The sequence below is a fragment of the Somniosus microcephalus genome, unplaced genomic scaffold, assembly GCF_052327205.1.
Source record: "Somniosus microcephalus isolate GS21.2 unplaced genomic scaffold, FLI_Smic_1.0 scaffold780, whole genome shotgun sequence".
Taxonomy (NCBI): Eukaryota; Metazoa; Chordata; class Chondrichthyes; order Squaliformes; family Somniosidae; genus Somniosus; species Somniosus microcephalus.
Genome location: NW_028225967.1, coordinates 1,458 through 17,959, shown reverse-complemented (window position 1 = coordinate 17,959; position 16,502 = coordinate 1,458). Strand labels below are relative to the sequence as shown.

The window sequence follows — 16,502 nt, the reverse complement described above, 5'->3', positions numbered from 1 at the left end:
GGCTGTAGTCAATTACCATCCGTTTCTTTTCGCTATTTTTAACTATGACTACTTGGGCACGCCACGGACTGGTACTGCATTTAATAATGCCTTCCCGCAGGAGTCTGTCCACTTCCGCCTTGATAAAGTGTCTGTCTTCCAGACTGTACCGTCTACTTTTGGTCGCTATGGGCCGACAGTTCGGAGCGAGATTAGCGAATAAAGAGGGCGGGCTGATTTTTAAGGTTGATAGGCCACAGACTGTGAGTGGCGGCTGGGACCCGCCATATGCTAGCGTGACACTTTCGTGGTGGCACTGGAAGCCCAGGCCCAAGATTACATTAACACAGAGTTCTGGCATCATGAGGAGTTTAAAATCCTTGTAGTCCGTGCCTTTTACAGTCAGTGTTACCACACAGTAGCCCAAAATGTTCGAAGTGTGGGGCTTAGCAGCCATAGCAATTCTGCTCCGTGTAGGGGTTACCGTTAATGAGTGCTGCCGTACCAGGCTAGGGTGGATAAAACTCTCGGTACTCCCACAGTCAATTAAACATTTCGTTAAATTCCCGTTTACCTGTATGTCCATCATAGATTTTGTCAACGGGTGTGGCCTGGATTGATCCACCGTGATCGAAGCCACTGTTGGGCCCTGGGCGGCCGTTGAGTCGGGAAAAGATGGCGGATCCCAAGATGGCGGCCCGCACGGCACGCACGAGGCGGTGACTGAGTTGGAAATCGGATTCCCCCTGCAGACTTTGCTAAAATGCCCCTTTTTCTTACATTTGAAGCATGTAGCGTCCTTCGCTGGGCATCGTTGTCTGGGGTGCTTGGCCTGGCCGCAGAAGTAGCATTTCGGGCCTCGAGACATTGCCGCTGTAGTAGGACTCCTGGGTGAACTTCTGTGTGGGGACTCCGGCGGTGTAGAGCTGGTCTGAGACCTGGATGGGGAAGATGGCTGATTCCAAGATGGCGGCCCGCTCGGCACGCACGAGGCGGTGAGGGCCGCATGGCCGGAAGAATAAGAGTCAGAGTTTTTCTGGGCCACGTCCAGCGATCGCGCAGTGGCCACTGCCTTTTTTAAGTCCAGGACCTCCTTCTCCAGCAGTCTCTGCCGGATATAATTCGATTTGAGGCCCGTGATGAAGGAATCGCGGACCAATTCGTCAGAGTACACGTTGGCCGTCACGGCCTTGCAGTTACGGTCCCGGACCAAGTCCTTTAGGCCCTGTAAGAAATCGTCCATTGATTCCTCAGGTCGCTGCCTGCGTGTAGCCAGCAGATGTCTGGCGTACACTTCGTTTACTGGCCTCTGGTATTGGGCCTTCAGGATAGTGATGGCCTCCGTGTAAGAGGTGGCGTCCCGGATGAACGAATAAATCCGATGATTAACGCGAGTAGTCAGTAGGCTCAGTTTATCTACCTCGCTAGCGGATGAGGCCCTCGCGAAGAGTTCGAAGCATTTGAGCCAGTGTCCAAATTGATTTGATGCTTCAGCAGAATGTGGATCCAAGTCCAGACGCTCTGGTTTTAGGAGTCGATCCATCCTAGTATTCTTTAGTGATTAAAATTGATGTGCCTTCAATAACCACAAAACTAGAAGTTATAGACTTTAACAAGTTGGCTTTTAATCACTAAGATCAGAGCTACCATCTCAACACACTGACTGGCTCGCAGGAATGAGTCATGCAGGTTAGTCAGGAAAGAGGAAGTGAAACTATACACCGTGTGGGGGAGGGTAATATACATGAGTGCAAAACGAATACAGGCAAGAACGAATACAGGCAAGAACAAACAGATTTCATTACAGGCCTCAACTGGAGTATTGAGTCCAATTCTGGGCACCGCACTTTAGGAAGGATGCGAAAGCCTTAGAGAATGGTTCCAGGGATGAAGGACTTCAGTTATGTGGATAGACTGGAGAAGCTGGGGTTGTTCTTCTTAGAGCAGAAATGGTTGAGATGAGATTTGATAGAAGAGTTCAAAATCATGAGGGGTTTAAACAGAGTAGATAGAGAGAAACATAGAAACATAGAAGATAGAAACTGTTCCCATTGGCGGAAGGGTCGAGAATCAGAGGACACAGATTTAAGGTGATTGGCAAAAGAACCAAAGGCGACATGAGGAAAACTGTTTTACGCAGCGAGTGGTTAGGATCTGGAATTCACTGCCTGAAAGGGTGGTGGAGGCAGATTCATTGTGGCTTTCAATAGGGAATTGGATAAGTACCTGATGGAAATAAATTTGCAGGGCTCTGGGGAGAGGGCAGGGAGTGGGACTAGCTGAAGTGCTCTTGCAGAGAGCCAGCACGGGCTCGACAGGCCAAATTGCCTACTTCTGTGCTGTAACCATTCTATGATTCTATTAAGTTTACCACATTTGCTGAGATCAGCAAACTTAACACAGGAGTACAGTATCAAACATGGGAACTTTCTGATATGTGTGGCTCAGTATTACACTGGGGAGCAACTGCATTTATCCAACGGGTAGTTGGGTAGCTTTGTTTATTAAATATTCGAAAACAACTAACGAACAGGAAAAATAGACAAACACTTTGACTTGTACACAATCTCTTTAGTCATACAGGCAGTCTTGAGGCAGCTATTCTTTCATTCAGAAGCGGTGAGATACAGTTTTACTGTCATATTCTGCATTTCAGAACCAAAAAGCCCCATCACAGATTGCATCCCATTCAGAAGAGGATAAAGCTGAAGTTTCCAGGGGCTTCACTGAGGACAATGCCTCAGCGATGGAAGAGACAGCTCCAGTTAAAAAGATCAAAAGAGAAACGAGCACCTTGCTTTGTGAAAATGAATCTTGTAGTGAATCCAATAAAGGTATTTGTCCTGGAATAAAGGATTTCAGTAAAGTATTACTATTTTGAATAATTATTTTTTTTAATGAGGAAGAGATGCTCTATGTTGATAATGTGACCACTACCGTAGTCATTCAAATCAGATTAACACAATGTCTTGCATTATTATGTAAATGTCTACAGCATCTTCTGTGCAACCAGAAACAAACCTTACATGCAAGAATATTAAAATTAATTGGTTCAATTTTTCTTCATGATATTTTTGATTTATTCCACAGTTGTCTGCACTGGAAAGATCTTGGGGTCAGCAAATGAAACAACCAAAAAGACTGAAAGCAGAAGATACAGTTTCAGAAATAGAGAGAGAAAAGTTTATACGGAAGAAAGGGAACTTTGTGACGATGATTACCTGTGTATGTGCAAATTAACCTATCCATTTCCTCAGGGCAGGAATAATTTATTGGGCGTTTTGGTGTGATGACACATGGCCTTGGTAGGCCGGGGGATTGGTGGAGCAATACAGCATGTCAGAGTGGTGGGACAGGAGTGCAGGCCTGTGTTTGCCCACAAACAGGCACCGATTGTTCTTTTTCATTGAGGAAAAACAATCACAAATATGATCCCCAAACTATTGATAATAATTCTGGAATCTTGTAATAAAATAGAATAGGACTTTCAGTAATTATAAACTAATGGCCCCTGATTATAGGGAATAGCAGCCCCTTGTCTAAGATATTGAAGCATCCTATACCAGCCTGCAGCAGGACCTGGACAACATCCAGGCTTGGGCTGACAAGCGGCAGCTAACATTCAAACTTATGAACAGCAAACAATAACCATCTCCGAAGAATTGACGGTGCAGCCAGAATTAAGTTAGGAGTCAGCATGGTTTGGGAAGGGGTGTGGGAAGAAGATGATGGCCTAACTGAAAGGGCAAATTTGAGAAGTGACACTGTCCCCTAGTGTGATTTGCCTGATAGTTTAGAGGGACTTTTGTTACTGGATATGCAGGTTGAACTTCATTCAAAGAATGAGGAAGCTATAGGAGGTAATTCAGCCTCCTTGTGCAAAATTCCCTTGCTGCCCACTCCTAATCTTATCTGGTGCGGCACAGCCTGGAGATACTGTTGACAGTTTTTGCAATGCTGTTGTTAATTGTGGTCAGTACTCCCTTCTTGGAGTAAAGAACCGAACATGTCGCCCAGAACAAACCCTTGTATACAACAGAGTGGGGGAAGATCTGACTGGCACTGGGTGTAATTTTCATAGAGGGAAGATGCCCCAAGTGTTTTCCCCAGCTGATAGATCATGGAAATATTGTACTTGTGTGTGGAGACTGAATTGCAATCAAACAATGAGGAAAATCAAATCTACGACAGATAATCTATCCTTTCTCAGTACTAGCACCTTTCACCTTCATGAACACTGAATAATGAATTGAGATCCTGATCCATCTTCAATTTTTATTTTATGTGTTAGTTTGTGAAGACTGCGAGACATTTTTTATTGAAGAATGCCCTGTGCATGGTCCTCCAGTGTTCATAAAGGACACGGTGGTGGAATTCAGTCAGCCAGACAGAGCACGTTTAACCCTTCCGGAGGGTCTCAGCATAGCGACTTCAAAAATTCGAAAAGCTGGTCTTGGTGTATGGAATGAAGGGCAGGTTATTCCCAAAGGCGTTCACTTTGGACCCTATGAAGGAGTAGTATCAAATGAAGAAGCAGAGGCTGTCAGTGGGTATTCATGGGCGGTAAGTGACTACTGTCGTTATCAAGTTCCTTATTTTATAAAAAAGTTCAGGACTTATTGGAATTTATTTTCTATAAATTATCCAAGGTTCCCATTCCTGGTTGCTACTCAGTGAGTCCTACTGGTAAGTAGACAGCGAGTGAAGACAGAATTAATCTTTGCTGTGAGGCCTCTTGTGTTCACTTAGCCTGTCAGCACATGGAAATGTTCACAAATGAAGAACGGATTACTGGGTGTGTTTATTGTAGGGTTGGGAGCAGCCACGGAACTACCCGAACATGACTCACCACCATCAGGAAGCAAGAAAGCAAACATGCTCCTATCTGACTGAAACCCACCAAACACCACCACAGAGGAAACAATTGCAATTCACCCCACTGAGACCAAAGGTGTATCAAAGTTCACAGCACCTTCCCCACAGCTGATAGTGTCAGTGCTGAGAGAAAAATCCTCTCACCCCACTGAGGCCATAGCAGACTCCCAACCATTTATAAAAACTCTGCCACCTGCCCCGCCCCCAGCTGAGGCAGCATGTTCACACTCTGAAACAAAATCCCTCACTAGAATTCCTCCCCACCCCCCTGCCAGCTGAGGCAATTATTGAACTCCGTGACCGCGAATTCTGAAGTTTCAGAACTGGCTAGTCAGGCTGGTTTTGCTGAGAAATGGTGGCTGCCTTGCTTTCGGTGGGTCCTGCGGTGGCTGCCAGTTTGCGAGGTCGGTAGTGCTGCCGTTGCCTGCGCATACCCCAGATAGTTAGATGAGACAATTCGTCACATCAATGGGCTGGATTTTCTCAATGGAGACAAGTTGGAGGCGGGACTGTTGCTTGTGTCAATGTCCCATCTCTACCCTCGTCTGACCAACCAGAAGTATTTTCCCCTGATTGACCTTGTTAAGCCCATCCTGCTGGCTCAGCAGGCCAATTAGGGAGGAAGTCACTGACAGAGCACGTCAACGTCAGACGTGCTATCTGTCAAGACTTCTTGAAAGAAAAAATATCAGCGTTTGACAGCTCTGTGAAGCTGTCAAACACTGACATTCTCTAGTTTGATGAGTACTTATGTCCAGGACTCATCAAACCTTTCAATTTGTGGATTTCACATGGCTGTTGGTTCGGAGGATCCAACAGCCAGTCTGTGAAATCGACAAGGAGGATGTCGGGTCTCCCGATCCAGAGAGGATGAGGATGAAGGCTGTAGGAAGAAAACAAGGTAAGTGACCATTTTTTTACACTTGTCACTCACCTTACATACTTACCACTCCACACTTGCACCCATCACTCACCTCTACATCTTACTTCCAGGTACCTCCGACCGCCGAAGACCTCCTCCATGTCACCTCCAACCCGGCGTGGTTCTCCGAGGTCGGGAAGCCTTCAGCTGTGAAGGTAAAATGGCACTAATCCTTTTTTCTGCCTGTTAACAGGCAGTTAAAAGTATTTAATGCCTTTCCCGCCTCCAGGAGACGGGACCTGAAGCAGCACATCTTCCCGCCTCCTGGCACTTCTGCTACTTTACTGGCCGTCCTGCCTCCATGCCTGCCTCCTCGGGGCTTGGAAAATCCAGCCCAATGAGTGTCGAACGCTGGTTTGACACAATATCTGCCATTTTTGACATGCTACTCCATTTTGCATCCTCTCCCTATCACAACCAGCTGACTATATGTTCAGCAGCAGGAAGGACCTCCCAGGTCTGCTATTTAAAGGTATCATCAACAACTTACAGCTGACTTGCTTTTTGATCTGTCCTGGCTCTGGCACAATTTGTGCGGCTGTTTGGAGCTTTCTACAGTTATTTAATGTTGTTGAGGTGACAGGGACCTTGCTACTCATTTAAAGGCTTCTGCTCACACCACTTGCTCCCAGTCATGGGGTCTCTACTTGCAGTCCCCCTCGTGCTCGAGTATGACGGAGATGGAGCGGAGGTCTTCCAAGAGCACTTCTTCTACCTGTGCTTAAGCCAGGAGCAGTGTATTAGGAGGCTCTGCTTCACCAAGGAGGCAGTCACAGAACTCTGCCACCTCCTGCAGCTGAACATGCAGTCTCAGAGCTCAGCGGCTCTCCCAGTGGCCCTGAAGTCACCGTGGCCCTAAATTTTTTTGCCAGTCTGGACCAGGAGACATAGCTAACATCTCCCAGTTTGCTGTCCATCGCTGCAACCAGGAAGTCACAAAGCTGTCTACTCCAGGAGAAGGGACTTCATTGTCTTCTCTCCAAACAGAGAGAAGTAGGAGGAGCGTGCATGTGGCTTTGCCAGGCTAGCGGGCTTCCTCATGGTGCAGTGCGGCATCGACTGCACACTTGTGGCTTTGCGGGCACCGCATACCAATCCTGAGATACTCCGTAACTGCAAGGGCTACAACTCACTTAATGTGCACTTGTGGGACCATGTCCAGCACATCATGATGGTGAATGCCCGGTATCGTGGCAGCAGCCATGATTCCTTCATCCTGCACCAGACCGCTTTGCCAGCAGTCTTTGAACCACCACGTCAAACCCGAGGGTGGCTGCTTAGGGACAAGGGCTATCCACTCTGCTCCTGGCTGATGAGTTCCCTCCACAACCATACCAATCATGGCCAACACTCATATAACGACAGCCATGCTGCCATGAGGAGTCTCATCGAGCAGACCATTGAGGTTCTCAAGCAACAGTTCCACTGCCTTGACCGCTCAGGAGGAGCCCTCCAGTACAGGCCGGAGCGGGTTTCCCATTTCGTGGTGGTCTGCTGCATGCTCCACAACTTGTCCACATGAGGGCACAGCCCATGCCACCACGGGTCCATTAAGCCTGTCCCATACAATTGCGATGCCTTGTGTATCACAATATATACACTCCATCCCACCCAAAACCATAAATTACCAAGGCTAATTTGGGAAAGAAAAATCTGGGAAATTCCTTTCCAACCTAACTAGGTGATCGAAACTAGTCCAGGAGATCACTCTGGTCCTGAATTCCCTGCAGTCCCTACCTTCTGTAAGAGGTGATCTCTGCCCCAGCCAGAAACAAGTCCAGCTCTCACTTGAAAGAATTCAGCGAGTCTGTGTCCACCACACGAGACGGCAGCCTGTTCCTGAGGTCCACTATTCTATGGGAAAAGAACCACCTCCTGACAGCTAACCTAGATCTAGCCTTATACAACTTAAATTTGTGACCCCTACTCCTTCCTAACCTATTTAATTGAAACAAACTATCAGCTGGAACACAATCATTCCCTTCACCCCTTCATTATCTTCTGAACCTCAATCAAATTCCCCTTAAGTCTACGCTTCCCTAAAGTGTAGAGTCCCAACTCTTTTAGCCTATCTTGATAACAAAGATGCTATCCTGATAAATAAGAGAGGAAGAGGAGGAAGTGAGCAGGCAGGCAGCACATCCCTGATCCAGATGGGCTGTCCATGAGCACCTCAAGAGACTCTGGTTGCAGTGAGTGAAACCCCAGATCCCCGTTGCTCACCACTTCCCCATCTTACCATCCCTCTGTCACAGAACATAACAGCGTCCTCCTGGGCACAAAGCTGAAATGAGAGCCAGCACAAAACACACATTTCAAACATAATTTATAAATTTATCAAATTCAAATCAAAAGAACAAAGTCAACTAATCACCCTTGTGCATTCCCTTAGTGTCTGTCTTAAGTGTGCCTTTTCCTACTCTAGTGCTCCTACAAAGTGCTCCCCCAGTGGCTGCAGCAGCTGGTGGAAAGCTGCTGACTTTCAGTGGGGAGACTACAGATGGGCCTGCAGGACGACCTTGAGCAGCTCTGGCCCTAGAAAGCCCGGCTGTAGACTGTGCCACTTTGGTATGGGCGGCAGAAGTCTGGGCTGGCTGGTGCAAGCGCACTGGCAGGGTGGCAGTGGTGGGAGTACGAATGCTGTCTTCTTGCGAGAGGACAGCAGGTTCTTGCTCCACGGGGCCACTGCCACTCCCTCGGGATGGGGCCTCAGCACTATTAGCCACCTGTTGGAGCACAGATTGCTGGACTGCTGTGACAATCTGCAAGCACTTTTCCACACTCGTAAACCCAGCCACAATGGCATCAGTCTGAGCTTGCGTGGCAACAAGTTGAGACTGCAGGAGAGCAGTCTGCGCTTCCACTGCAGCAGTGAGACGTTGGGTCGCTTCTGTTGTGCTACAATGGAAATGTGAGTTCGCCCATCACACCCAGCATCACGGTTGGGTCAACAAGTTATCTAATTGAGTTGCCTATTATTTCCACCCTGGAAATCATGGGCTCCAAACCCAACGCAAAAACCCATAATATTGGAGCCGGACTCCTCCATGCTGCTTGACACTTACCAGAGGCTCTCTGGCAGGCTTGCCATTACACCAAGCATTTCTGTGTGCATGCCCATCACCCTTCTTCTGAAGGCTACCCCATCGAGAATATCATCTGAGTCCTGTGCAGCAGAACTCGTGCATAATCTCATCCTGCGGGGAGCTGGCACCCGAGCTACACTTTCCCCCTGGCTTGGCTGTAGCCCACTCATGCCTGGTGATTCACCACGTGCAGATCCTGCCTCTATACTACCACCTAAAGTACGGGCAGTGCCATTTGCTGAGCTGGTGTCTGCGAGTGTCAGTTCCAGTGCCGCTGTGTCTTCTTCTCCTCCATCACTCTCCTCCTCCAGAACTTCAGAGACAGGCTGGGCTACTGACAGTGCTTGGGTATCTGAAAGGAGAAATGTACAAGGGTCGGGTTGTGTTGAAGTAGGAGGGAAATCCAGATATCCATGCATACACCATCAGCAGCGTGCAAGTGAAAAGAGATTGTGGGATGAGGGATAGTGGGCTGTGAGAAGAAGGATTAGGTATAAGCATACCGTCATCATCAGCAATGTTTTTCACTTCCGCGCTCACCACGGACTCTGTCACTGCCCCAACAATTATTGCGAGCTCTACTTCCTTCAAGTCCATGAGGTTCTCAATTCTGACTTACCCTTCTTCTTACTTCTTAGGCGGAACCGAGGATGACTTGCTTCCACATTAAACATGAGTTCTCAGGTGACTGATGAGTCCAATGCAGGACCTACAGTCTCTGTCACAGGTGGGGCAGACGGTGTTTGCAGGGGCGGGTGGCTGGGGTGCTTGGGTTGACGTGCACTCCTTGTGCTGCCTGCGCTTGATTGCCGCTTCCTCCCGGCGAAGAGACTCTAGGTGTTCAGTGCCTTCCTGGATGCTTCTCCTCCATTTTGTGCGGTCTTGGGCCAGGGATTCCCAGGTGTTGGTGGGGACGTTGCACTTTTTCAAGGAAGCTTTGAGGGTGTCCTTGAAGCATTTCCTCTGCCCACCTGGGGCCCTCTTGCCGTGTCAGAGCTCCGAGTAGAGCGCTTGTTTTGGGAGTCTCGTATCGGGCATGTGGACGATGTGACTTGTCCATCGGAGCTGATCGAGCGTGGTCAAAGCTTCGAGGCTGGGAATGTTGGCCTGAGCGAGAACACTGACGTTGGTGCGCCTATCCTGCCAATGGATTTGCAGGATCTTGCGGAGGCAGCGTTGGTGGTACCTCTCCAGTGCTTTGAGGTGCCTGCTGTAAATGGTCCATGTCTCTGAGGCATACAGGAGGGCGGGTATCACTGCTGCTCTGTAGACCATGAGCTTGGTGCCGGGTTTGAGGTCCTGGTCTTCAAACACTCTCTTCCTGAGGCGACCGAAGGCTGCACTGGCACACTGAAGGCGGTGCTGGACTTCGTCATCGCCGTTTGCCCTTGTTGACAGAACTGCCACCCGATGACCCTTCACCCATCTGCTGGTGCTCCCGGAGGTTGTGCGGCAAGTTGGCCTGCAAGAGAAAGGGAAGTGTCAGTGAGTGTGGTACAATATGTTTGGGTGATGTGCCTGCCATGGTTGAATAGCTGTCAGTTTGTGCAAGGTGTGAGATGTGGATGTAAGTCTTGCAGCAGTGGTAAGTGTGTGAGGTATGAGTGGTGCTGGCTAGAGATTGTTGGTGGGGGTGTGGTGCATTGAACAGTGTGTGCGATTAATGGCACAGATGGTGGGATATGGTATTTGAAGATGCATTTACTCACCTTGACCAGTCGTGTGAGGTCACTAAACATTTTGCGGCACTGGATCCAACACTCATCATACTGATGGCTTCAGCAGTCTCCACCCACAGCCTTCTTGTGTCCGCGGGCCTCCTGCCCCCTGTTGGTAGAGGACCTGAGGATGTCATAGAACCTCCAGGATCAAGGCCTCCAGTGCCACATCAGAAAATCTCCTTGCCCTTTTTCTTGGCTATTGGGCCATGGTTTTCTCCACAATGACAATGAGGTGTTTGTGCAAAAAAGCACTTCCCCTGTATTAGAGCCTTGAACAAACTTTATTGGCCACTAGACTCCACCCAATATTGGCCCCCGAATCAGCACTAAGACAATCAGCAGCACATTTCAGCGCTACAATCATTATAATGAGCAGGCAGCATGAATTGTATGTGCTGCCTGCGCTACTTTGAACGGGCGTGGGCACATCGTGCTGCCCGCACCTGTTTTTGGGCCTTATCCAATTTCTAGACCTCTGTCTATTGATTCCCCGCTCCTGTTTTTGAGGAATAGAGCCTGTTGGTATTGGGTGACCTTGTAGCTGTTATCATTTTAATCCAATGGCTTTGTACTGGAGCCAAGGTCAACTAAGAATGAGCCTACATTCCAGTCCCTTGTACTTTGTTCATCTTCTGATTAATTTAGTCCTGCTGCTCTAATTCAGGTATTATCCTATTAAAGCAGTTCCAGGAGATTCCCAGAGCCTGCTGTCATTGTATTTATGGACAGAGGTGAGTCAGGCATCACCTCAACCAACTCTCATCATTCCTAGTTTCAGAATGTATTGAACAGTAGTGCTCTGACAATGCAGTAATTCAGGGACGTTTCCCGACTTTACAAAGCTTCCTGAAACTGTTCAGCACCATTATACTATTTTTCGAGCTCCTATGCTACATCATTTCAGTCCCAGCCATCATGCTGATCTGGGCACTCGGATGAAAAGGTATAATCACAGGACACAGGTAAGAGGAAGGTCAATTTTTACTCAAAGAATTGGGAGGCTATGTACTAGAATCTTGCAATACGTGTTAAGCCTAATATAAAGATAAAGTTGCTTTTAAAATTTTTATTAATTCAGTCTTTTTATCAAAACACCTTTCTGCAGATTAGCAAATCCAACAAGGATTTTGAATACATTGATGCGAAGGATGAATCTACATCAAATTGGATGAGGTGAGGGAAGACTGATACCATATAGTGAGGATCACAAGATAGTAACGGATGAAGAAGATCATTTGTCCCATTTCATTTGATCCGCCCAGAACAATATCCCACCCAACAGCCAGTCAGCCTCTCATTCTGGGTGGCTGTGGCCGAGAAAACGAGCCAAAATTCTCAATCAGCTCGAGGCGTTAAATTCAGCAGGAACTCCGGGAAACCCATATTTCTGGATCGCTGCACCTCCCCCACCCCCTGTCAGACACTCCCTCCTTGGAAATATTGGGGCCATTGGGGGAAAAATTCAGTTGTTTGCGCCTCCCGTTAGTGCCTTAAGAGGGCGCTAATGGGGCGCAAAGCAACTAGCGCCCGGGCACGACGATGTTTGCGCCGCTCGCTAAATTAAGCAGACATTTTGCGGCGGCGCTAAACACTACCGCCACGATCTCCTGCGCCGGCAGATAGTGACGTCAGTCGAGTGCGCAACGACCCTTTAGTGCCCCGGACCGGATATTGAGTGGCGCCCCCTGCTTTACCGCCTGCCGCTAGCAATGACAGGTTGAGGGGAGCGTTATGCTGTCAGAAAGGGACTAGGGGAGCGCTATTTAAAGGCGACCGCTTGCTGCCTTTTTTTGTCTGACATTTTTGCACCATGCATTCTGAGAGAGAGAGAGAGACTTCTGGAGAGATTCAACGCTGTGTGAAGGAGTTTTGAGTACTGAGCAGCACTTTGCAGGTTTATTTTGATTTGCCCTTCCTTGCTTCGCCAGCACTCTGAGGTAGCGCCTCGCTCCTCGGCCTTTGCGCCTTAAGACAGGTGTGAAGTGCCTGATTTAGCGCACCAATCACCTCCAGGGGCGATGAAAGCCAAGTTTGCTGTCGGAGGCGATGATTAGCACCAGGCGCTAAACTTTGCTCGTGGCCAATAATGGCGCCCCAAACGGGGCGATACTGAATTTTTTCCCATTATCTTTCGTATCTACACTGAGGGCTAGATTTTCGGAGAGCCGTCAGGCGGGGTTTCAGGCATGTGGAGGGGGGGGGAATCCCAAATTTGGGGGTCCCGACACCATCCCGCCCAATACCCAGCCCCACGTAAGTTTCAGGGGCGGCGGGTACTCGCCCCGCACTGGGACCCGCCGAAACCAGGCGGGAAGGGATTAGTGCCAATTAACTGCCTATTAACAGGTAGTTAACAGGCATTTTTTAGCCTAATCCCTATTTTGAGGGGTTTCGTGTGGGTTTCCTGATGGCTCCAAATCACGCCAGGTTAGTGAGGCGGGCCGTCGGGTTGAAGTAGTTGGAGGGGTCGCGCTATCGGCGCTCAGGTAAGTGATGGGTGCATGAGTGCAAAGGTAAGTGTGTTTGGTGTGTCTAAAGTGTGTAAAGAACTTTTACCTGTACTTATCTTAACAGCCTTTCTTCCTGTAGCCGTCGGGAGCCCATCACTCAGCCGGAACTGAAAGCTGAACGGCTGCGATCTGTCAAAAGTGACAGTCTTCAGCTTTGAGTGCCGGTGACAGTTCTAACTGAGTCTGCGTAGAAGGACTCCACTTAGAACTCAGAGTGTCAGTGTTTCACAGCTTCAAACAGCTGTAAAACACTGATATTTCATCTGTCAAGAACTCCTGACAGATGAAATTTCAGTCTGTTACGTCACCTGTTGCCGGGTGGCCCTTAATTGGCCTGCTGAGCCCACTGGGCGGGCTCAACAAGGTCAATCAAGGGAAAATTGCGTCGATTGGCCGGACGTCGAAGTAGGCGGGTCAAAAACCCGAAAGGGGAAGTCCCGCCTTCTTCCCGACAGGTTCGGCAAAATCTACCCTTGAGTGTCCTCTCCTGACAGTATGTTTGAATTTGAAATTTGTCCATGGCTGGGGACATGTTCTCTCATTCTAACTCACTATACTAATATGCTTTACATTCTGTATTCATTTCACAATTTTAACTTATTTTTGGCCACTTAAGTATTTGTATGTTATGTTCCAGGTTTGTTAACTGTGCCAGAAAGGAGGAGGAGCAGAACCTTGTAGCCTTTCAGCACTGCGGCAAAATTTATTACAGGACCTGCAAGCCTGTTCCTCCTCGGTGCGAGCTGCTGGTCTGGTATGGTGATGAATATGCCAAGGAACTCGGTATCAAATGGACCACAATGTCGGTGGCAAAACAAGAACCAAAATGTAAGGATTCTGACCAAAATTGGGAACTGTAGCCAAAGTATCATTTGTTTTCTGTTACAGTCTCAAAGGTGTTTGATAAAGTGCGACGTAATAGACTTGTTAGCAAAATTGAAGCCCATGGGACCAAAGGGGGAATGTTAGCGTTGATTCAAAATTAGCCATGAGACAGAAAGCAAAGAGTAGTGCTGAATGGTTGTTTATGAGACTGGAGGGAAGTATACAGTGGTATCCCCCAGGGGTCAGTATTAAGACCCCTGCTCTTTATGATCTGGACTTTGACAATTGGGGGCATAATTTCAATGTTTGCAGATGGCACAAAGCTTGGAAACGTAGTAAACAGTGAAAAGGATAGTAGAAGTTTTCAGGAAGATGTAGATAGACTAATGAAATGGGAAGTCACATTGCAGATGAAATTTAATGCAGAACAGTGTGAAGTGATGCATTTTGGAAGGAAAACTGAGGAGAGGCAACAGACACCTTGGGATTCACATACTCAAATCTTTGAAGGTGGCAGGGCATATTGTTAAGTCTATTAATAAATCATTTGGGACCCTAGGCTTTATCAATAGCGGCATGGAGTACCAACGCAAGGAAATTATGGTAAACCTTTATAAATCACTGTTTAGGCCTCAGCTAGCGTATTGTGCCCAAATCTGTGCACTACACTTTAGAAGGAATGTCAAAGCCTTAGAGAAGTTGCAAAGGAGATTTACCAGAATCATACCAGGGATGGGAGGCTTCAGTTATCTCATAGTAAAGGATCCTCTGGGAAAGAGTGATCATAATATGATAGAATATCACATTGGGCTTGAGAGTGAAATACTTATGTCTGAACTAGTGTCTTAAACTTAAATAAAGTCAATTACATAGGTATGAGTGGTGTGTTGGCTATGGTAGATTGGAAAATTAGATTAGAAGATCTGATGGTAGATAAACAGTGGCAAACATTTAAAAACATATTCCAATATTCTCAGTGAAGAATTAAAAACTCCTGTTGAAAACTGATCCATCCTTGGCTAACTGAAGAAGTTAAGGATAGTATTGGATTAAAAGAGGCTTATAATGTTACAAAGAATAGTAATAAGCTTTAGGGACCATCAAAGAATGACCAAAACATTGATAAAAAGGGACAAAATAGAATAGGAGAGTAAAGTAGCAAGAAATATAAGAACAGATTGTAAGAGTATCTACAAGTATGTAGAACGGAAGAGAGTAGCAAAATAAGCATTGATCCCTTAGGAGCTGAGACAGGAGAAATTATAATGGGGAATAAGGAAATGGCAGAGACCTTAAACAAATATTTTGTATCTGATTTCACAGTAGAAGACACAAAAACATACCAAAAATAGTGGGGCACCAAGGGGCAAATGAAAGGAAGGGAAATGATTAAGAACAGTAGAGAAAAAGTACTTGAGAAAATAATGGGACTGAAAGCCAACACATCCCCTGGACCCCTACATCCTCGGGTTCTACAAGAGATAACTGCAGAGATAGTGGGTGCATTGGTTGTGATTTTCCAAAATTCCCTAGATTCTAGAACAGTCCCAGCGGATTGGAAGGTAGCAAATGTAACACCGCTATTCAAGAAAGGAGGGAGAGAGAAAACATCGAACTACCGTCCAATTAGCTTGACATCAATTGTCGAGAAAATGCGTGAATCCATTATTAAGGAAGTGGTAACAGGGCATTTAGAAAATCGTAATATCATTAGGCAGAGTCAACATGGTTTTATGAAAGAGAAATCGTGTTTAACAAATTTATTAGAGTTTTTTGAGGATGTAACTCGCAGGGTAGATTGTAAATTTGGATTTCCAAAAGGCATTCGATAAGGTGCCACATAAAAGGTTGTTATGCAAGATAAGGGCTCATGCGGTTGAGGGTAATTTATCAGCATGGATAGAGGATTGGTTGACGGACAGAAAACAGAGAGTAGGGATAAACGCATCATTTTCGGGTTGGCAGGCTGTAACTAGTGGGGTGCCGCAAGGATCAGTACTTGGGCCTCAGTTATTCACAATTTATATTAATAACTTAGATGAAGGGACCGAGTGTAATGTATCCAGGTTTGCTGACGTTACAAAACTAGGTGGGAAAGTGAGCTGTGAGGAGGGCACAAAGAGCCTGTAAAGGGGTATAGACAGGTTAAGTGAGTGGGCAATAAGGTGGCAGATGGAGTATAATGTGAGGAAATCTGAGGTTATTCAGTTTGGTAGGAAGAATAGAAAAACAGAATATATTTTAAATGGTGAGAAACTATTAAATGTTGGTGTTCAGAGAGATTTAGGTGTCCTCATACAGGAAGCACAGAGTTAGCAAGCAGGTACAGCAAGCCATTAGGATGGCAAATGGCAAGACGGTCTTTATTGCAAGGGGGCTGTAGGACAAGATTAAGGAAGTCTCGCTACAATTGTGCAGGGCTTTGGTGAGACCACACCTGGAGTACTGTGCACAGTTTTGGTCACCTTATCTGAGGAAGGATATACTTGCCTTAGAGGCGGTGCAACAAAGGTTCACTAGATTGATTCCTGGGATGAGCGGGTTATCCTATGAGGAGAGATTGAGTAGATTGAGCCCATACACT

At 47.1% G+C, this 16,502-nt stretch overlaps 1 protein-coding gene across 1 annotated transcript; it reads left to right on the top strand.

Moving 5' to 3' along the window:
- Positions 1 to 3,194: 3,194 nt before the first annotated feature.
- LOC147081095 (histone-lysine N-methyltransferase PRDM7-like) lies at positions 3,195 to 13,921 on the top strand (the record flags this gene model as incomplete). Its single annotated transcript, XM_085980951.1, has 4 exons — positions 3,195 to 3,204; positions 4,271 to 4,542; positions 11,689 to 11,756; positions 13,731 to 13,921. Coding segments are annotated over 4 exons (541 nt in total), but the record flags the coding sequence as incomplete, so codon positions are not given.
- Positions 13,922 to 16,502: the final 2,581 nt, after the last annotated feature.